Below are 23,003 nucleotides of genomic sequence, written 5' to 3'. Positions count from 1 at the left end.
AACAATCTCATGAAATAAATACTACTGTTATTCTCATTTCATAATTACTGGATCTAAGACTTAAGTAACTTGACCAAGATCCTAGTTAATCTATCCTATACTGGGGCAAGACCAATAAAAGCTTTGATAATATACAGAATTCAATAACACCTTGGATGCACAAGGTATAAGTTTACAATATATTTGGAAGGAATAAGTTAGAAACAAGAAAGGGCAATAAATAAGACCCTTTAATCAAACGATCTAGCCTGTGCAAAATTTATCCAGAAATAAAAATTAGTAAAAGCTAATGAAAGTAAGGAATTAAGCTGTATCATACTTCGTAAGAGAAATCACCGGTGGTATTTGTAAATTTATGAAGGACCTGGGTTGTCTCAACATTATGAGTTCACTGTAGTTATCTTTTTATCCAAATGAGAAAGAGATGAAGACCAAGAAGGATCATGTGTATCTTATCGTGTCATACATACACATTCAAGTCCCTTACCTGCCTTTAGAGCCAAATGTGGAGGAAGAGGCCCTCCCATGGTTGTTGGTAAACCTCCACCCGTAGTTGCTGTGGTGTCAGGTGTATCAGTAATTGGGGGTGGAGGAGGTGCTACCTGCAAGAGGCAAAGTCAAGGCAGGATCAGTAATTTCACCCTCACAGGGAGTAGTAAATTTTTTTATACTTAAAGGAGGTCCATGTGTCACCACCTCCTAACCCCATAATATTAACATCTTTGTTTTCAAAATTTAGAAACTATAATATTCTTACTTGAGGCAGAAAAGGTAGTAAAAATTACTTGTAATTCTCCACCTGGAGATTTTATATGTGTAAACAAATACAGTTTTTCCACAAAAAGTGGGATTGGTTTATGGTGTATAATTTTTTCCCACTTAGTAGCTTTATAAATACATTCCACATTCAAGAAGTATCATATCTGTTAAGAACCCTCCATAAAGTAGACACTGTTCTGGGTACTGAGGATAAAATGAACAAAAGAAACAGATGTTCTGTACTTAGAGCTATTCAAATACCTATACTCTAATTCTTACAGAGCCAAACAATGAATAAACATATAATATGTCAAGTACGACACAATACTATAGAAAAAAATGAAGCACAAAAGACAAATAGGGACTGTGAGAGATCTGTTTAAATAAAGTTAACTGGCAAAGCCACACTCATAAGTGAAAAGAGATGGAACAAGTGAGAACAAAAGAGTACGGGGAGGAGAGATTTCCAGACAGAATGTCACGTTCCAAGATGTAAAATATTTTATGTACATCTACTTTTTTTAAAAAAAGATTTGAGAGAGAACACGCTAGAGAGAGAGAGAGAGAGAGAGAGAGAGAGAGAGAGAGAGAGAGAGAGAGAGAGAATGCTTACTTAAGGACAAGCGGGAGGAGGGGCAGAGGGAGAGGGAGAAGCAGACTCCCTGCTGAGCAGGGAGTCCAATGCAGAAGGGGGGGCAGGTCGTTGTCGATCGATTGCAGAACCCTGGGATCATGTCCTGAGCCGAAGGCAGCCCCTTAACCAACTGAGCCACCCAGGCGTCCTGGCATCAACATTTAAAAAAGCACCATAGTGCATTACTGAAAGGCTGCAGTTCCATATGCGCACCTGCCCTATATATTTGACAATTTCCTCACGTCCTCTCCAATTCTAGGAATTACATCAAGTGTTTTTACATCTTTACCAATATTACCTTAGTTTTTTGTTATGGCAACCTATTTTAATTTACATTTTCTCTATTATTCTATCTGGGTATTCATTGATCTCATTAATTTCTAAGAATTTAACATCTCAGTGCTATTCACTTCACTCTTTGTCATACAAGTTGCAAATAATTTTTGTTGTCCTTTTCCTTTTTTCACTTTGTAAATGCTTACTGCCCAAAAAGGAACTTTTTATTTGTGTAATCAAATCTAGTTTCTGCCTGTGATATCCTCCATAAAATGGCCTTTCCTGTCCAAAACCTACTCTGCATTATTTTCATAATTTCATTTTGGAGACAGTATCATGTAAATATAGTTCCTGTAACCTTACAATAATTAAAATTCTTTATTAATATGTGGACCAGCTACTACTTCGTAACTTTTTAAAATTCTCCTTGGCTATTTTTCAGCAATTATTTTTCCTAATTAACTTTTCTTTCGTTTTTTTACAAGATTTTATTTATTTATTTGAGTGAGAGAAAGAGGAGGAGCAGGGGAGGGGCAGAGGGAGAGGGAGGAGCAGGGAGCCTGACTTGAGGCTCAATCCCAGGACTCCAGGATCATGACCTGAGCCAAAGACAGATGCTTAATTGACTGAGTGACCCAGGCGCCCCCAATTAACTTTTCTATTTTATCATATAATGGTAAATATATACAATTTACTTAGGGAAAACGGCCTTCCTTACTTACAAGAAAGTAACTGACATCTTATGATAATGGAACCTCCCACCCAGAAACCGAGTATGGCTCTACATTTCATCAAATCATCTATCTGTTGAGACAATTCTCCATGAATATCTTGTAGTTCTCCAAGTCTTATTTAAACATCTTCTCAAGGATGTCTGAATAGCAAACAACCTTGGAAAGTAGTGGTATTTTCCTCCAGGATAGGGAGATTTTTTCCAAATGAGTACAGTAAAGATAGGGAGGGTGGCAGGTTTGCCAGCAGCCCCCTTATAAGACTGAGGGTTTCTTAAACTCAACGTACCTCAAGTATAATACAAATTCACTGTGCCCTCAGTATCCACATGGATCTGCTCTGTATCGTCCCCAAAAGATTTAGGGACACATGGGAACCAATACAAACATGAAGCTGATGCTGCCTGCTATCCCATGAGTAATAACATCCTTTGTCTCTCACTCAGAAGTCTTGTGTCTTCTGCAAGCAGGCTAAATTGTTAGACTGTAAGTATGGTAAAATCTCAGACTCTTTCAGACTTGATACTATCCTTCAGTAAAAATCTGTTACATTGTTCTTAAAGGTCCTACCAACTACATATTCTTAAGTTCTTCGTAATTTTCACTTTTACAGTGAATAGGATTTTTTCCAATTAAATTCTTTATGATATTTACACTTCATTTTTTTTCTCTTATATTACATATCTTGCTTATTTTTTATTTACTGCATTTGTGGTGATAGTGCTTGGTCTTGTCTTAACTTTACAGAAATTCCCTAATTCAATGCACCTTAAACTATCTGCAGTGAAGAACTGGTTTTGAGTTCTTTCTCCTAATCCACTGGAAACAATATTTTTATAAATATACAAAAAATGAACTGCTCCTAGAAATATAAGACATACAAAACACAAACCCAAGTGTATCACAATTCCATTAGCATATCTAGATGCGCATGCATTTATGTACTTACCACCTCAGCATTTTGAACACTGCACTATGACCTGTTTTTAGTACAGCATTTATTATTTTTGCTATTTATATTTTTAAGAGTTTATTTTTAAGTAATCTCTATACCCAAATGGGGCTCAAACTCAGAACCCCGAGATCAAGAGTTGCATGCTCCATCAATTCAGCCAGCCAGGCACACGAACTATTATTTTTAGATGATACTTTTCAACACGTCAAGAAGTGTTTTTCTACTCCAGTTCCTAAGTACTTTATTGGTAATAAGTATTAAATTTTATTTTTTTAAAGTATTTATTTGTGCGAGTGCTCATGCGTGCATGAATGGAAGGGGAGGTAAAGGGAGAGGGAGAAACAGACTCCCTACCAAGCATGGAGCCCCATGCAAGGCTTGATCTCAGGACCCTGAGATCATGACCCGAGCGGAAGGTCATGCTTAACTGAAGCCACCCAAGCACCCCTCAAATACTTTTTTTAAACCTCTATTAAGTCAACCACTGAGTAGATAGGTACTTTTCTCTTATGAACTCATTAACATGATGTAGCAAGAAAGTCTGACTACCAGGTTTTGCTTCAGATTTGCTGGAGGTGTCATCTAAGATACGGTATGTGTACCGTATTACTTTTCTAAAATATGAAAAATCCTGAATTCTCAAACCTATCTTACCACATGGGTTTTTGATAAAGGACTATGAATCTATAGTTATTTACTATTTTCTTAATTAGACTTGGAATGGACTATTTATCTTTTATAGTTAAGATTTTTACTCATCAATTCTATTTCTAATTCTACAATTTCTGGTTTCATCTCTATTAATTCAAGTTTTATTTTCCTGAGTTGAAAATTAACAGTTAAAAAAAATTTACCAGTTTACTCATCTAAAAAACTATTTCTTTTGCAATAATAAAAGCATTTGATACTATTTTGACTAAATGACAATTCCTTTGGTCTTCCAGAGTTTTGACATTGTTACCTAAATAGTGTATAATTTCTAATTTTCATTTAGAACCAAGTGTTTAAATTTCCTAATGTTCAGGATTTTTTGCTACTTTCTCACATTACCATTTTAGTTGGGCCAATATACACATTAGCATTTCTAACATTAGGTAGATGGATATATATTGTGAACTAATATTTGTCTTTCCTGCTTTCTTCCTTGAAGTTTACTTTGATATTATTTTGTACTTCATGTGGTATAGCTTTACTCATGTCCTTACTTTCAATCTTTCTAATTTAAAGATTTGTTTTATACAGATAGCATGTAACATGAAGCACAGTGCTCTTCCAAAGGTTAGGGCTGCGAAAGCAAAGTACAGCTTATTCTAGGGACAGTCCCAATAGCCAAATCCTAAACTCCAATGTGACAGTATTAGGCGGTGGGGCCTTTGGGAAGGGATCAGGTCATGAGGGTATGGCCCCCATAAAAGAACTGGTGACTTATTAAAAAAAAGAGCTCTCTTGCTTTTTCCACCATGTGAGGATATAGTGAGAGAGCCTTTCATGAACCAGGAACTGGGCTCTAACCAGACACTAAATCAGCCAGAACCTAGTATCTTAGCACTTCCCAGCCTCCAGGAGTGTGAGAATATGTTTCTGTTGTTTACAAGCCACCCAGACTATGGTACTTTGTGATAGCAGCCCGAACTAAACAGGGAGGATTTTCTTTTTTATAGTTCTTGATCAACTAAGATGAAGGTAGAGGCAAAGAGAGTATTAACCACCTGCCTCCAGACATTTTGTGGAGGAGCCCCAGCCAGCTCGGTCTCCATAACGGCTGTGCATCCCCTGTGGAGAAGGGCCAGTGCCACCTAGTTAAAAGTGCGCATCCTGCCCACTACTTTCAAGATCAAGAGATGTAGCTGACCTTCCTAACACACAGAAACAGAGTTAGGCAAAATGAAGACACAAAAGAGTAGGTCACAAATGAAACAGGAGGAAACCACAGCAAGAGACACAAGTGAAACAGACATAAATAGCATGCCTGATAGAGACTTTAAAATAATGATCATAAAGATAACTCAATGAATATGAGAAAAGAGTGGAGAACATCAGTGAGAACGCTTAAGAGATAGAAAACATAAAAGAGAACCAATCAGAGATGAAGAACACAATAAATGAAATTAATACACCTGATGGAATAAATAGCAGGCTGAAAGCAGCAGAGGAACAACTTAATGAACTAGAAGACAGTAATGCAAAGTAATCAAGGTGAACAAATGAGAGAAAAAAGAATTATGCAAAATGAGAATGGACTCAGGGAACTCAGTGACTTCATCAAGCATAACATTCACATTACAGGGATCCCAGAAGAGAGAGAAAAGGGGGCAGAAAATTTACTTCAAGAAATAATAGCTAAAAACTTCCCTAATCTGGGGAATGAAACAGATATCTAGATCCAGAAGACACAGAGATCCTCCAACAAAATCAACCAAAGGAGGTCCACAAGACACAGTAATCAAAATGGCAAAAAGTAGAGATAAAGAAAAAAATTTTTAAATTATTTTTAAAGATGTATTCATTTGAGAAAAAGAGACAGAGAGAGCACAAGCAGGGGGAGAGGGAGAAGCAGACTCCCCACTGAGCTGGGAGCCTGACATAGGGCTTGATCCCAGGACCTGGAGAGATCATGACCTGAGCTGAAGGCAGATGCTTAACCATCTGAGCCACCCAGGGGCCCTAAGAAAAAAGATGTTTAAAGCAGCAAGAGAATAGACAGTTACATACAAGGGAAACCCCATAAGGCTCTTAGTGGATTTTTCAGCAGAAACTTTGGCAGCCAAGAGAAGGCATGATATTCAAAGTGCTGAACAGGAAAGAAATTTACTGTCAAGAATATTCTATCCAGCAAGGCTATCATTCGGAATAGAAGGAGAGATGAAGAGTTTCCAAGACAAGCAAAAGCTAAAGGAGTTCAGGACTAAACCCGCCCCACAAGAAATATTAAAGAGGACTCAGAGTAGGAAGGAAAGTCCTTTAACTGAGAGTATGAAAAGTAGGAAACACAAAACCAGTAAAAATAAGTATTTCTGTAAAAAAAATCAGTCAACAAAATAAATTCACAGTATAAAAGAATGTAATAAAGTAGGACATCATATACATAAAACACTGGGGGGAAGAGGAGTAAAGAATGGTTTGAACTTAAGCAACCATCAACTTAATATAGACTGCTATATGCAGAAGATGTTATACGCTACCTAATGGTAACCACAAATTGAAAACCACTAACAGATATGCAAAGAATAAAGAGAAAGCAATCCAAATATCAATCAAAGAAGAAACCCAGCAAACCATGAAAGAGAGAAAGAAAGGATCAGAAAAATACTATAAAAACGACAACACAAGTTAAAAAAAAAAGGTGATAAATACGTATCTATCACAATTACTTGGGCTCAATGCTCCAATCAAAAGAGGGTGACAAAGTGGATAAAAAAACAAGACTCATATGCTGCCTACAAGAGACTCACTTCAGATCGAAAGACATCTGCAGACTGAAAGTGAACGGATGGAGAAATATTTAGATGTAAAAAAAAAAAGCTGGGCGAGCAATACTTCTGTCAGACAAAATAGACTTTAAAACACACTGTACCAAGAAATATAATAATTAAAGGGAAAATCCAACAAGAAGATATAACAATTATAAATATTTATGCACCCAACATGGGAGCACCCTAACACTTAAAGCAGTTAATAATAAACATAAAGGAAATAACTGATGGTAATACAATAATAGTAGGGGACTTTAACACACAACTTTTTTTTTTAAGATTTTATTTATTTGAGAGAGAGAATGAGATAGAGAGCATGAGAGGGGAGAGGGTCAAAGGGAGAAGCAGACTCCCCGCCGAGCAGGGAGCCTGATGTGGGACTCGATCCCGGGACTCCAGGATCACGACCTGAGCTGAAGGCAGTCGCTTAACCAACTGAGCCACCCAGGCGCCCCTAACACACAACTTAAATCAATGGACACAGCATCCAAACAGAAAATCAACAAGGATACAGTGGCTTTCAGTGACACACAGCTATTTTTTAAGATTTTACTTATTTATTTGACAAGGAGAGCGAGCGAGTGCACAAGCAGGGGGAGCGGCAGGCAGAGGGAGAGGGAGAAGGCTCCCCGCTGAGCAGGAGCCCAATGTGGGGCTCAATGCCAGAACCCTGGGATCATGACCTGAGTGGAAGGCAGATGCTTAACTGACTGAGCCACCCAGGCATCCCTGGACCAGACAGATTTAACAGATATATTCTGAACGTTCCACCCTAAAATTGCAGAATACATATTCTTTTCAAGTGCACATGGAACATTCTCCAATATAGATCATGTATAAGGCCACAAAACAAGCCTCAACAAATATAAAAAGGTAGAAGTCATACCATGCAACTTTTCTGACCATATGCTATGAAACTAGAAATCAAGCATAAGAAAAAATTTCAAAAGACCACAAATACAGGGAGGTTAAATAAAATGCTACTAAACAATGAAAGGGATCAACCAAGAAATCAGAGATTAAAAAGTACATGGAAGAGGGGCGCCTGGGTGGCTCAGTCGTTAAGCGTCTGCCTTCGGCTCAGGTCATGATCTCAGGGCCCTGGGATCGAGCTCCGCATCAGGCTCCCTGCTCCCACTCCCCCTGCTTGTGTTCTCTCTCACTGTGTCTATCAAATTAAAAAAAAACACAAAAAACTTAAAAAATATATATATATGGAAGAAAGTGAAAATGAAAACAATGGTCCAAAACCTTTGAGATGCAGCAAAAGTGGTTCTAAGAGGGAAGGTTATAGCAATACAGGCCTACTGAAGAAGCAAGGAAAATCTCAAATCAACAACCTAATCCTACACTTAAAGGAGCTAGAAAAAGAACAAAGCAAACCCAAACCAGAAGAAAATAAGATTAGAGCAGAAATATAGAAACTAAAAAAAAAAAAAAAAAAAAATGGAAGAGATCAATGCAACCAGATTCTTGTTCTTTGAAAAGATGAACTAAACTGAGTGCGTGGGTGGCTCAGTCGTTGGGTGTCTGCCTTTGGCTCAGGTCATGATCCCAGAGTCCTGGGATCAAGCCCCACATTGGGCTCCCTGCTCCATGGGAAGCCTGCTTCTCCCTCTCCCACTTCCCCTGCTTGTGTTCCCTCTCCTGCTGTGTTTCTGTCAAATAAATAAAATCTTAAAAAAAAAAAAGGTGAACAAAACTGATAAACCTCTAGCCATACTTATCAAAAAAAAATACTCAAACATAATCACAAATTAAAGGAGATAAATAACAACCAACACCACAGATACACAATTGGAATAGAGTATTATGAAAAAGTATATACCAACAAATTAGACAAACTGGAAGAAATGGGTAAATTCCCACAAACATATAACCCACCAAAACTGAAGCAGGAGGAAACAGAAAATTTGAACAAGCTGATTACCAGCAAGGAGACTGAATCAGTAATTAAAAAAAAAAACTCCCAATAGACAAAAGTCCGGGGTCACATGGCTTCACAAGCAAAATCTACCATTTTAAAGTTAATACCTACTCTTCCCAAACTATTCCAAAAATAGAAGGAAAACTTCCAAATTCATTCAACAAGGCAGAAGACATGAACACACACTTATCCAGACATACAGATGGCCAACAGACATATGAAAAGATGCTCAACATCACTCATCATCAGGAAAATACAAATCAAAAGCACAATAAGATTATCACCTCACACCTGTCTGAATGGCTAAAATAAAAAACACAAAAAACAAGTGTTAACAAAGATGTGGAGAAAAAGGCAACCATTGTGAAAAGTAACATGGAGGTTCCTCAAAAATTAAAAATACAAATACCATATGATCCAGTAACTCCCTTAGGGGGTATTTACACAAAGAATATGAAAATACTAATTTGAAAGGACATATGCACCTCTCTGTTTACTGCAGATTTACAACAGCCAAATTATGGCAGCAGTCGTGACTGTGCGTTGATAAATGAATGGATAAAGAAGATGTGGTATATATATACACAACAGAATATTATTCAGCCATAAAAAAATGAAATCTTGCTATTTGCAACAGCACGGAAGGATCTAGAGAGTATAATACTAAGTGAAACAAGTCAGAGAAAAATAAATACCATATGATTTCACTTATATGGAATTTAAGAAACAAAACAAAGGAGCAAAGGATAAAAAAGGGGGGGCAAACCAAGAAACAAACTTATTTTTTTAAGATTTATTTGAGACAGAGAGCATGAAAGAGAGAAAGCACAAGAGGGGGATGAGGAGGGGCAGAGGGAGATAGAAAAGCAAACTCCCTGCTGAGCAGGGAGCCCAATGTGGGGCTCAATCCCAGGACCCTGAGATCATGACCTGAGCCACCCAGACGCCCCAAGAAACAGACTCTTTACTTTAGAGAACCAACTGATGGTTAACAGAGGAGAGGTAGGTGGGGGATAGGTGAAATAGGTGATGGAGTACACTTGTCCTGATGAGCACTGGGTGATGTATGGAAGTGTTGAATCATTATTTTACACCTGAAACACTGTTAACTCTACTGGAATTAAAAAAAGAAATGAGGGTATTAAAAGTGTGCCATAGTACATAACCTTGGCTCTAAGGAAGATCTAATGATCTGAAAAATTATGTTAAGTGAAACAAACAGGTTATAAAATAGTTTGTGCAATATGTATTCTATCAATTGAAATTCACATTTAAATACTGAAGCAAAAATAAATCTACTGGCAATAACATAGTTCATTCATGCTGCTTTCTTTACAATTTGTATGTTTTGCAAAATTTCTGCAATACGTATTAAACGCTGTAAAAATGTTTAATTCTAGAACTTATATACATAATATACCTAATTAATAAAACATGAGCTGATAAATAAATGAATAGACAATTCAAATGAAGAAAATTAGGTGCTCCTGGGTGGCTCAGTTGGTTAAGCTCCAACTCTTGCTTTTAGCTCAGGTCATGATCTCAGGATTATGAGACAGAGCCCCATATTGGGCTCCAAGCTGGACTTAAGATTCTCTCCCTCTGCCCCACTATGTGTGCATATTCTCTCTCAAAAAAAAAAAAAAAAAAAAGAGGGAACATAATTCCATTTATTAAATAACTAAAGAAATGCATATTAAACTTTTTTTTTTAATCTCTTAAATTAGTCATTTTTTTAGGCTACCAAGGGTCCTGGTTCAAGATACTGATGTAGGAAGATCCTGAACTTGCTTCCTCACACAGACACTGAGTCTACAGCTACATACTGGAACAGTTTCCTTTTAAAAAAAATCTAAAAGCTAGCTGAGTGATGACTACACACATCAGGCAAACAGGAATAAGCCACTTTGAAACAGGTAGGAGAAGCTGGGGCAATCTTGCCAAAAACCCTACTCCAGGTGTGGCAACCCACAGCCAGGTGGGAACTCAACCTGGAACTCCTCCCCAATGGGCAGAGTTCAACACTCAAGTTTTAAGACATACACTTGGAACAAGCCTCCACAACACCTAATTTTAGAAACCAAGAGAGCTTATATTCCAAGACCCACAAGATGGTAACAATCTGTAAAATGCCTCTTAAAGGGCTTGTGTGCTTGGAGTGCCCTGTCCCAGGGCCCAGCTCAGAAGCAGCCAACTGCACCCAGACTTAAAGTGAAGGAGACACTTGCTTATATTAAAATCTTGGTCCAAGGCACAGGCACCTACTTTAACACATCCATCTAGAAGTCTGTCGGAACATTACCCAGGAATGGAGACCGGTGAGTACTAACTTTTCATGCTTCGGAGCACTAGCATATCCTAGAAAAGAACCTTTACATGTGCGTGGTGCCCCAACTTTTGTGGCTGCTGCACAGGGGATGCCTCTTTATCACCTGGCTCTGGAGGCCAGGTAAGCTTGTGTTCCTGGTCATATAGGTCTGTAATAATCAGCATTACCATTTAGAAAGGAGTTCAAGAACCTGTCTGTGGCTCCAAATCTCATGACTGCTGCCAGGGGACACCTCTACTTTGCCTGGGTCGGGTGGCCAGTGCAGCTTATGCTCCTGGGTCCCATAAGACTATAACCAATGGAGAAAGTGTTCTTTCTTTTCCTATTAATTTTTTTTTTAATATAGGCAACACATGTTATATTAGTTTCAGGTGTACAACATAGTGATGTGACAAGTGTGTATGTTATACCATGCTTACTGGAGACAGCTCTTCAACAGCTAACACACCCATGGCACAGGAAGAGGGAACAGATCCAGGAGCTGTCTTTCGGTGAAGGAGGCCTACTTTTAGCTAAACATCATGACTGTGGCCGGAGTAAGCTTCTAATTAAACAGGCATCTAGGGGCTGAGTGTATTCCAGAGACCTCGGAGATAAGGTGCTATCTCCTTCTACTGTGTTCCAGAGTGCCAGTGTCTCCTGAGGAAAAGCTTTAGAAGCATCTTACTTTTTGCAGCTAACACCCAGGGATGCCCCTCAATCACCTGGCTCCGGTTGCCACAGGGGCTTATGTTCTTGGGTCCCCTGGGACTGTGTTGATTGGAGCAACAGTTCTTGGCAGACTACCATACCCAGGCACAGTGAGGGGACTGAGGCACATCCCCAGTCTTTCTTTGAAGGAGGTCACTTCATTTGTCCTGAAGCTTCAGACACAGGCAGGCTTCAGGTTTGGCACACACTGCCTAGGTAACTGCTCTGAAGGAACATATGCTATAGATGCCATCTTGGTGATCTTCCTCTGCCTTGTTCCAGCTTGTTGGTATCTCCCGAAAAGGAGATTATACACTCGTCTGGAGCCCAAATATTTGCAACTGCTGCCCAGGGAACACTTCTAGATTACCTGGCTCTGGTGGCCAGCAGGACTTATGCTTTTGGCACCTCAGAACTTTATATATATTCACATACTTTTAAAAGATGCTGCCTGAGGGTCTGGCTTCTAGTCTGCCTGAATCAGGTGCTGAGATCCTACCCTTTGGGACACTGAGTGATCTTAGCACATCCTCAACTACAAGGAGCTATTAATGAACTGCCTGGACAAGAACAGAGGTTTAAGAAACCACCAAAAGCTGGGGCAACACTGAATAAAAAAGTTCATCTCCTATATGAGGCCACTCCTTCAAGACTTGGGAGAAGTAGTTGTTTCATGTACTGTATAGAAACTAACATAGGCAAAATGAAACAGGAATATATTCCAAATGAAAGAACCAGATAAAACCTTAATGAAATGGAACTACGTAATTTATCTGATAGACTTTAAAATCATAAAGATGCTCACCAAACTGGGGAGAACAATGTATGAACATAGAACTTCAACAAAGCGATGGAAAATATAAAAAAGTACCAACTAGAGAAGTCACAGAACTGAAAAATACAGTAACTGAACTGAAAAATAACACTAGAGGAGTTAAAACAGCAGACCAGATGGAAAAGAAGGAAGGATTAGTTAATTCAAATCCAAGGCAGTGGAACTCACCCAATCAGAGCAGCAAAAAGTAAAAAAAGTGAAAAAACGTAAAGATACCTTAAGGGACTTACAGGAAAATATCAAATGGACTAATATTCACATCACTGGGTTTCAAGGAGGAGGAAAGAGCGAGAAGGAGCACAGATCTTATTTGAAGCTGAAAAGTTTCCTAACCTGGGGAAGGAAACAGACTATCCAGATGCAGGAAACCTGGAGGGTTATAAGTAAGATGAATGCAAAGAAACCCAAACCAAGACACATTATAATTAAGATGTCAAAAGGTAAAGCAAGGACAGAATAAAAGGCAGCAAGAGAGAAATATCTCATTACACACATGGGAACCCTCATCCATGAGCAGATTCTTCAGTGGAAACTTTGGGGGCCAGAAGGTAGAAGTAGCATAATATATTCAAAGCGCTGGAAAAAAAATTTCCATGCAAGAATATATGTTACCTGGCAAAGTCATCATTCAGAACTGAAGGAGAGAGAAATAGTTTCCCAGATAAGCAAATGCTAGAATTAATTCGTTACCACTAAACCTGCCTTACAAGAAATGTTAAAAGGACTTCTCGGGCTGCCTGGGTGGCTCAGTAAGCCTTTGGCTCAGGTCATGATCCCAGAACCCTGGGGTCGAGCTCTGCATTGGACTTCCTTGCTTGGCAGGGAGCCTGCTTCTCCCTCTCCCTCTGCTGCTTGTGCTCTCTCTCTCAAATAAGTATTTTTTTAAAAAAGGACTTCTCTAAGCTGTAACGAAAGGGCACTTACTGGTAACAAGAAGAAATATGAAAGAGTAAATCTCACTGGGAAGTTAATATATAATAAAAGTAATAGATTAAGTACTTATAAAACTAGTATGAAGGTTAAAAAACAAAAATAGAAAAAATAACTATGATTTTAATAATTAAAGAATACACAAAATTAAAAAAATGTAAGTTATATAAAAAATAGAAAACGTGGTGGAGGAGTGTAAAAATGTTGCACTTTAGAACTTAAGTTACTGACTTAAATGGACTAAATTCTCCAATCAAAACAGAGTGGCTGAATGGATAAAAAAACATGAACCACCTATATGTTGCCTACAAGATACAGTTTATTTTTTAGTACAAAAAGAACTTTATTAACCTTCTTTCAAACTTTATTCCCAGGCTTCTTCGGCTTAATTAGCTACAAGGAATGAATTGTGTATAAGCAAAAACTGAAAAGAGCTGTAGTGTCCTAGGTGCTTGACCTTAAAAATATTAGAGATCTAGATTTTATCAGATCCATGAACAGAATTTTAAAAAGCAGCATAATATAAAGTAGCAGCTCCCAGTGACTTCAAATTTTATCTTCTTCAGAAGTTGACTCAATTCAGTTTGCTTCATTCTTGGAAGCTTCATCAAAATTCTCCATAAGATCTGGAACTTCATCATCATCATCCTTTCTGGTAACAAGTGGTGCTTTTCCATCCATAGACTGGTTTGGGCAGAGCTTCAGTCAGTCTTCTTAAAGGAGTCAGACTGTCTCCACTAAGCTGGTTTAAGATATTGGGTAGCACTTCTGTCAGCTGCGTGGTCTTAGCATGGCCTATAATGGTTATTAAAGTGTTCACACTGCCAGGGATGCCTGAATTTTAGGGTTGTTAAAGTGGATCACTGTTCCTTGGTTTGCGAACACATTCACTTTTTCAATACCAGAGATACTGTTTATCCCTAACTTCTTTAAACAGAACTGAAGTTTTCTACCATCTGCTGTAGCCGTTCCATGAACCACCTTCTTCTTGGTGAGCAGTTTCTTTCCCACCAATGCACATGTGTGCCTGCAGTTTGGCAAGTTTGGCAAATGTTCATGATAGTTTCTTTCATCTTGTTGGAACGGAAACAGGACATGAGGGAATAGGGTTGGCACTTAGGTGGTCTTGCGCGGACCAGCTGAGGTTCAGTGCACACACATGCGGACGCAAGATGGCAGCCAAATAGAGGCCAGAAGGGATCCAAGAGATACACTTTAGATGGAAGTACACACAGACTGAAAGTGAAAGGACAGAAAGATATTCCATGCAATGGAAATAAACATTTCCATTTGTCTGGGGTTAGCACCCAGAAAATAGACTTTGTTTTTTGTTTTGTGTGTGTGTGTGGATAATAAACTTTGAAACAAAGAGTGTAATAAGAGACAAAGAAGGGCATTTCCTAATGATAAAAAGGTCAATGCAACAAAAGGATATAGCATTTGTAAATATTTAGGCACCCAACACAGGAGCACCAAAATATACAAAAAGCAAATATTAACAGACATAAAAGAGAAAGAGGTAACAGTACAACTATAGTAGAGAACTTTAATACCCCATTTACATCAATGGGTAGTCATTCAGACAGAAATCAGTAAGGAAACACTGGATTTAAATGACTTGTTAGAGCAGACGGACAACAGATATTTATAGAACACCACTAAGTAAAGTAAAATTATCATTTATCTCGCCTTCTCTGTCTAAACTCTAACTCAGGGTGACTAAATTATTGATAAGAGGTTTCTTGTTATGCAAGTATTCCAGCTCAAAATCAAAGGAAACTGCTAATGAATAAATCTAAACAGTGATCATAAATCACTGCTAACATCACATTACATGCCTCCTCCTGATAGAACAGAACATCACCTTTGGTATTTTCTTATTCTTGCCCCTCCACTCCCATCAAATCTGAATCTAATCAAGTCTCTAGATCTAACTACCAATTGTGGGAAACAAAGGCAGAGAAATGTTTTGTGATACCACATGGATCTAATCTGCAAATTCCAAACTGTGGGAAACTAAAGAATAAGTGATATGCTTTCTTCAACAAATTAGAGAAAAATGAGAAAGAGGGTAAGAGAATTTGCCGATTAAAAGAGATATTAATCACTTGCTATATAAACACGGACATCATTTGGAGCATGATTTAAACAGAATGTCAAAAATTGATTTGGGAAACAGGAAAATTTGAGTACTAACTGGATATCTGAGGACATTAAGAAACAATTCTAAAATTTTTTAGATTTGATAATGGAATTGTTATTGTGTTTTTTAGAAGGATTATCTTGAAGAGATACAAACTGAAATAGTAACAGATGAATGATAGGATGCCTAGAATATGCTTCAAAATAATCTGAAGAGGGGCACCTGTGTGGCCCAGTTGTTAAGCGTCTGCCTCCAGCTCAGGTCATGATCCCAGGGTCCTGGGATTGAGTCCCGCATCGGGCTCCCTGCTCGGAGGGGAGTCTGCTTCTCCCTCTCCCACTCCCCCCTGCTTGTGTTCCCTCTCTTGCTGTCAAATAAATAAATAAATAAATAAATCTTTAAAAAAAAATCTGAAGAAAATAAAGATTAGAGATGAATCACGACTGGCCCTACTGTAAAGTACTGCAACTGAATTATGAAAACATGAGCTCATAGTATTATTCTTACTCCTGTACACATTTGAAATTTCCACAATGAAAAAATTTTAAAGTATCCTTTGCATTCAGAAACAGGTCACTTTCGGGAAGAGCAATTTGTGGAATGAAAGGGCAAATGCTAGATGAAGTAAGTGACATGATCAAGGATTTGGCAGGAATGAGGAGATGAGATGAAGATGGTAGTTAAAAGTAGGGATTGGCTTGTTATATGATGTTTTTCCAAATTCACCCATTCATCATTCATTCATTCAACCGAAAAAAAAGAACTTCAAGTGCCTGCTGTAATTTTAACACTGTAGAAACAGCAAATGGACTCAAAACAAAAACCAGGGCACATGGATGGTTCAGTCAGTGAAGCATCTGCCTTCGGCTCAGGTGTTGGTCTCAGGGTCCTGGGATTGTGCCCAGGGAGCACTGGGCTCCCTGCTCAGCGGGGAGTCTGCTTCTCCCTCTCTGCCCCCCCAAACATGCTCTTTCTCTAATAAATAAACTCTTAAAAAAAAAAAAGACAAAAACCTGCTCTTATGAACTTTTATTCTTATATTAAGGTTTGGGGAAAAATGAGGTTAGAAGCGTGTTTTTTACGCTCAGTACAACTGACCATTTTGGGCTGGACAATTCTTTGTTGTAGGAGGCTATCTTACGCATTGTAGACGTTTAGTAGGTTAGTATTGCTGACACTCCCTTCCAGTTGTAACAAAAATGACTCCATACATTGCCAAACATCCCTAAGGGACAAAATCACCTCCAGCTGACAAGCACTGGGTTAGAGGTTAGTAAGTGCTACTAAGAAAAATGAAACAATGAAAGGGGATAAGAAATACCAGGGTAATGGTAGCACTGGATTTGCAACTTTGACAAGGATGGCTGGGGAAGAGCACTCAAGGCAGAAAGAAGAGTTACATACAAAAGTCTTGAGGTAGAAAGGTATTGGCACATTGAGAAATGATAAGCCAGTGTAGCTGGAACAAAGGAAGTTAGGGGGAAAGTGGCAAATGCATAGACTAGATTGACCTTCCTGCAAATAACATGAAATCTAGGGGGAAAAAGATACAAAAAAACCTGCCCCCAAAACCCCCACAACTATTTATGCAAGCACTAAAAAGTGAACAAAGCTGGAAGATTATGGAGGTGACTTGAAATGAGAAAGCAAGGAATAGCAAAGGCTGTAATTCCAGTCTATTACGGCTTTTAGCCTAAGGGAAGACCATGTGAGGCAGTTAAAACTCCAAAAGAAAACCCAGTCTTTCAGGCCTGAACAATCAGAGAATATAAGCTTGGGTAAATGAACGCTGCTAGAGAAATGAGGCAGCAATCCTGGGAAGGAAAGAAGGAAGAATCTCAAATTCCACGTATAAGCTCTGCCCAAATCACTGGTTAACCCCTGAACAACACATGTATTAAGACAAACTCCAAAGTGCCTAGCAAGGATCAGAAAACTAAAATGAGATTTAAACTGTTACCCAAAAGACAGTGTCTGGAGTCCAACCGAATTTCTTGACAGTACAACAAAATCAATAATCTTTCGAGAAATATAACATTATTTAAGGTCTCTACAACATGATTATCACAACGCCCAAGACATAATCCAAAATTACTTGACAGAGAAAAAAGATGAACAAATCTCAAGAGAAAATACAATCAAGAGAACCCAACCTGAGATGATCCAGATGTTAGATTTAGTAGTCAAGAATTTTAAAACAGCTATTATAACTATGCTCAATGGCATAAACAAAATTCACATTCGTATTATGAACATATGCTTATAATGAATGCAACACTAAGAAATGCCACCAGAGAAATAAAATCCCTTAAAAAACAACAACAGGGTGCCCTGGGTGGCTCAGATGGCTAAGTGTCTGCCTTCGGCTCAGGGCATGATCCCAGGGTCCTGGGATCGAGTTCAGCATTGGGCCCCCTGTTCCCTGCTTCTCCCTCTGCCTCTCTGTCTCTCATGAATAAATAAATAAAATCTTAAAAAACACAAATGAAAACAACAACCTGTTAATTCTGGAAACGAGAAAGACAATATATGAAATAAATTCACTGGATGGGCTGACAAAAGGGAGCTGACAGAGAACAATCCGTGAACTTGAAGATAATCAGTAGAAGTCATTCAACCTGAAGAACAGAAAGAAAAAAAGAAAGAGCCTCAGGGACCTTTGGGATAATATACAAAAGTTTAACATATGAGTCCCAAAAGAAGAGAACAAATGAGGCAAAAAAACATATTTGAAAAAATAATAGCCAAAGATTCCCCAAGTTTGGTAAAAGACATAAATTTACAGATTCAAGAATCTCAGCAAATTCCAAGTGGGGTAAGTACAAAGAAAACCACACCTAGTCATATCATAGTCAAACTGCTTGAAAACAACAACAAAAAAAATGCAACCAAAGAAAATAATACATTACATATAGGGGGAAATGATTTGATTATAACTGACTTCTCATCAGACAACAATGGAAGAAAACAAGTGCTGAAAGAAAAGGACACTGGCACACCAGAATTCTACATCTAGTGAAACTATGCGAGACAGAAGATAAAATAACATTTTCACATATAACAAAATTAAGAAGACTTTGTCACCAGCAGACCTACACTTTAAGAGGAAGAGGTTAAAAGATACAGATTAGGTCATAATAGATGGAGTAAATGCCAATGTTCCAAATATTTGAAAGATATTTGCAACATTCTTTTCATAGCTAAGAAATCTCCAAGATCATCTTGTCCAATCCCTTTATTTTGCACATGGGCCAACCAATTCCAATTATCTAGTGGTACAATATACAAATCTCCTAATTTCTGCATCAAAGCAATGGAAGGAAATAAAACATTTATATCAACCTTCATAAATGAGACTACACAGTAAAAATAAATTGTTAAAATTGATATAGATGTTATTCCTAAAGGATTTATAAAAACTGAATCTTTCATTTAAGTTACCTTAGGTATTTACTTAAAGCATAATGTGAATCTTTTTATATTAAGAATTCCTCTGTTAAAACTCAAATTTTCATTTTCTAAATGAGAAATAAAGTTTATTTCTTAAAAACAGTACTAGAAAGGAGTCTTTGTTGCATACTTACACAATATAATTGAAGTAAAATGATATGCCATTGCACAAAACAGAATTTTCTCTCTGCTGTAATAAGGAACTGTCAATGGGAGTAAACACTGTCTTAAGGTATTTCTGATTTTTATATTCTGTTTAAAATGTTATCTTTGGAAGTACACAGAATACAACAGGCTCTGAAAATCTGTTTATGAATGAATGAAATATATAAAACTACTAGACACACAGATTAAAGGAATTTCCCAAGCCCACAAGTCAGGTACGTAATCAACAATAAATCAGAATCTTCAGGCACTCATCCCTGGGCTCCAAGAAAACAAGATTCCCAGGTTCACTAAGGAACACAATATATTTGAAAACATCATTGAAAAATCATCACCCTGTCTCTCTATACATACTGGGTTGGCATTACCTTACCACATATATGTTAAGTGCTGGGCCTGCCTAAGTACTTACCCCAACGGCTGGGACTTCTTCACTCTTTACTTCATTTATCCGAACCAAATAGTTAACAAAATCTCTGGCAGCATTGCTCTGTGCATCTTTTTTATTGGTGGAATTGCCCATGCCAATGTAATTATAACCTTCCACTCGAACCTTTAACAGTCAAGAAAAAAATGTATTAGAAGAGATTGACCTGAGTAATTTTGGGTCTTAAAAAATAGGTAATTCAATAGTCCATTAAGAGATAACAGTTAAATGTTGAAGATAATACTCCATAAAAACACAGAAAATAACACATCTAAGAAAATTTATAAGTTGACTTATGAAAAAGCTTGAATTATGTTGCCCAGTGATAAACTAATCTAAAAACAACAATATTAATTTATGTGGCTCAGATATTCTCTTCTGTAACAGAATGTTCCACATTAAAATCTGATTTTATAAGACCCAAGAACAAGCTCCCCATTTGTATTTATTTTAAGCAGTTTGACTTGAAGCAATCAAGAATCGCTCCACTTTCCATAGGAATTAGTAAAACTGCAAAGAGCTGACCCAACTTTTCTAATCTGCACTACTGGTACTGTGGCAGCTGAGGGAGATACATGTTCTAACCAGAATAATTTACCTATCAGATTGTTTTAAAAGTAATGCTCGCTTGAAAATGATTTATAATGAAACAGAATAGCAGACAAGCGACAATAAAGAACATACAACACACTACTGTCTGAACAGAAAACACGGTTCTCTTAACACCAAAATAAGTGTCAAAAAAAAAAAAATCACAAAAATATAAACTGTATTCTGTAATACCTCACACATGAACTTTTGCCTGTTTTTGTTCCCCACTGCTCTAATTTCATAGGATGGGGTCATCTTCCTTTTGCCACACCAGGCATACAGAAAATTTTTAACATCACCCATGATTCAAATGTCTTCTTCCGACCTAAGAAAACAAAAGTTAAACTGCATTATTTATGAGCAAACACAGCAAGTGACCAATAACTGGAATTAACTGAAAATCTAGGTTAAACACAGGATATTCTATCATACTGCTATTAAAATTGCTATGACAAAATTTTAATGACATAATTGGAAGGCCTATAACATGTCATACAAAAAAGCAGGATACAAAATACACGACTTGAATTATACGCATTAATCAAGACTAAAAAAGAAATATCCCTCAAAGTGGTTATCTTTGGGTGACTCCAAGTGATTTTGACCTTTTTTTTTTTTTTGACAGTAAGAGAGAGAATCTTAAGCAGACTCCATGGTCAGCATGGAGCCTGATGCAGGAATCAATCTCACCACCTTGAGATCATGACCTGAGCCTATATCAAGCGTTGGATGCTTAACTAAGCCACCCAGGTACCCCTGACCTTTTCTTAGGAACATTTTATGTGAGGTGCCTGGATGGCTCAGTTGAGTGGCTGACTCTGGATTTCAGCTGGGGTCGTGATCTCAGGGTCCTGGGACTGAGCCCAGTGTCAGGCTTCGCCTCCAGGCTAGGAGGGGAGTCCACTTGAGGACTCTCTTTCCCTCTGCCCCTCCCCCCAGTCACATGCCCATGCTCTCACAAATGAATAAATCTTAAAAAAAAAACAAAACATTTTATGTAATGTCCCACTTTTTACAACAGGCACCTTATGGGTTAACTCACTTAATCCTCAAACAGGAGATAAAATTATATAGTAAATACTATTATTGTGTCTCTACAAAGGAAGAAACAAGGGCATAGAAAGTTTAACTTTTCCAAGTCACCTACTGTGAGGCATAAATTCAAACTACTATATTAAGAAATGATCATCAATCATTTTGTATGTAAATCAGAGTTTATTCTCATTCTGAGGTGTCTCCTAACAGACTGTCCTCAAAGTTGTAGGCTACATATTACTCTACTTAGACTAAAAACACTAATCTGTTAAGTACTAAATCTCTCCTTTAGGCCTTGTTATTCATTAAAATTTGAGGATATTAAGTTTTCTTGATGTGCACCATACCATACTTATTGGCACTCTCCCTCTAATCTAGTTTATAAATATACCAAAAGATAGGGAGCCTGTGAGTCTAAAATCTGAATCTAAATTAAAAATCAAGGTATCTGAAGGGTGCCTGGGTGGCTCAGTCAGTTAAGCCTGATTCTTGATTTTGGCTGGGGTCATGATCTCAGGGTCGTGGGATTGAGCCCTGTGTGAGGGCCCTGTGTGAGGCTCCATGCTCAATGGGAAGTCTACTGGAGATTCTCTTTCGCTCTCTCTCTACTCCTCCCCACCACACACACATGCCCTCTCTCTCTCTAAAAATAAACAATAAATCTTACAAAAAAAAAAAAGGCAAGATATCTAAGACCAAATTTAGATCCAGAAAAAATATGCAAAAAAAATTAGTTTGCTGTGAGAGAAACCTCATTACTAGCATGAAACCTTTGTCTTCGGGCGCCCGAGTGGCTCAGTTGGTTAAGCGACTGCCTTCGGCTCAGGTCATGATCCTGGAGTCCCCGGATCGAGTCCCGCATCGGGCTCCCTACTCGGCAGGGAGTCTGTTTCTCCCTCTGACCCTCTTCCCTCTCGTGCTCTCTCTCTCTCATTCTCTATCTCAAATAAATAAATAAAATTTTTAAAAAAAATAAACCTTTGTCTTCTTGTTCAGTGCATTTTTTTTGAAGATATTTATTTACTTTAGAGAGAGAGAGAATGAGAGAGACAGCATGAGAGGGGGGAGGGTCAGAGGGAGAAGCAGGGAGCCCGCTGTGGGACTCAATCACAGGACTCCAGGATCATGACCTGAGCCGAAGACAGTCGCTTAAGCTACTGAGCCACCCAGGCGCCTCATGTTCAGTGCATTTTGTAAGCACCTAAATCTAACATCATAAAACTGGGCCCCAATATAAACTTATTCTGTAGCCACAGGCTAACCCTGGAGAAATCCTGTTAACTGAAAAGCTGTGGAAAGCTTTTCTATCTGTAAATTCCACCCCTGAATAATTAACTAAAAAAACAAGACCTCAGGGTGAGTACCATGAAATATGAAGGACTACACTATCAAATTCCTTCCTTTCTAGGCAGTCTCATCTAACTCCATTATATTCAATATCAACTATAGGCTAATGATGCCCAAATATATACTGAAAACTTAATCTTTTCTCTTTAAGCTCCAAAATCAAATTCATCCAACTGCAGCAATAATGTGCAAATGCTAACCTGACACCTCAGTAAAAACAAAATTAAAGTTTCCTCCCCAAACCTGTTCGTTCCTTCTTCCCTCAGTCCAAGTGTTTCCACCTCCCGAAATGGCACGGCCATCTAC

General features: G+C 38.1%; 1 protein-coding gene across 1 annotated transcript in view; it reads right to left on the bottom strand.

Annotated features, from left to right (window-relative positions):
• Positions 1 to 23,003, bottom strand: part of DHX9 (DExH-box helicase 9) — a 56,816-nt gene that overhangs the window by 32,504 nt on the left and 1,309 nt on the right. The window contains exons 2-4 of the mRNA XM_027612748.2: positions 20,508 to 20,640; positions 19,710 to 19,850; positions 488 to 602 (exon numbers count right to left, since the gene is read on the bottom strand). Of these exons, the coding sequence (XP_027468549.1) occupies positions 488 to 602; positions 19,710 to 19,850; positions 20,508 to 20,618 (367 nt within the window). The 5' untranslated portion in view covers positions 20,619 to 20,640. The remainder of the gene's footprint in view (positions 1 to 487; positions 603 to 19,709; positions 19,851 to 20,507; positions 20,641 to 23,003) is intronic.

The sequence above is a fragment of the Zalophus californianus genome, chromosome 10 (assembly GCF_009762305.2).
Source record: "Zalophus californianus isolate mZalCal1 chromosome 10, mZalCal1.pri.v2, whole genome shotgun sequence".
Classification (NCBI taxonomy): Eukaryota; Metazoa; Chordata; class Mammalia; order Carnivora; family Otariidae; genus Zalophus; species Zalophus californianus.
The sequence above is the reverse complement of the archived record's forward strand: the minus strand, read 5'-3'. Positions and strand labels throughout refer to the sequence as shown.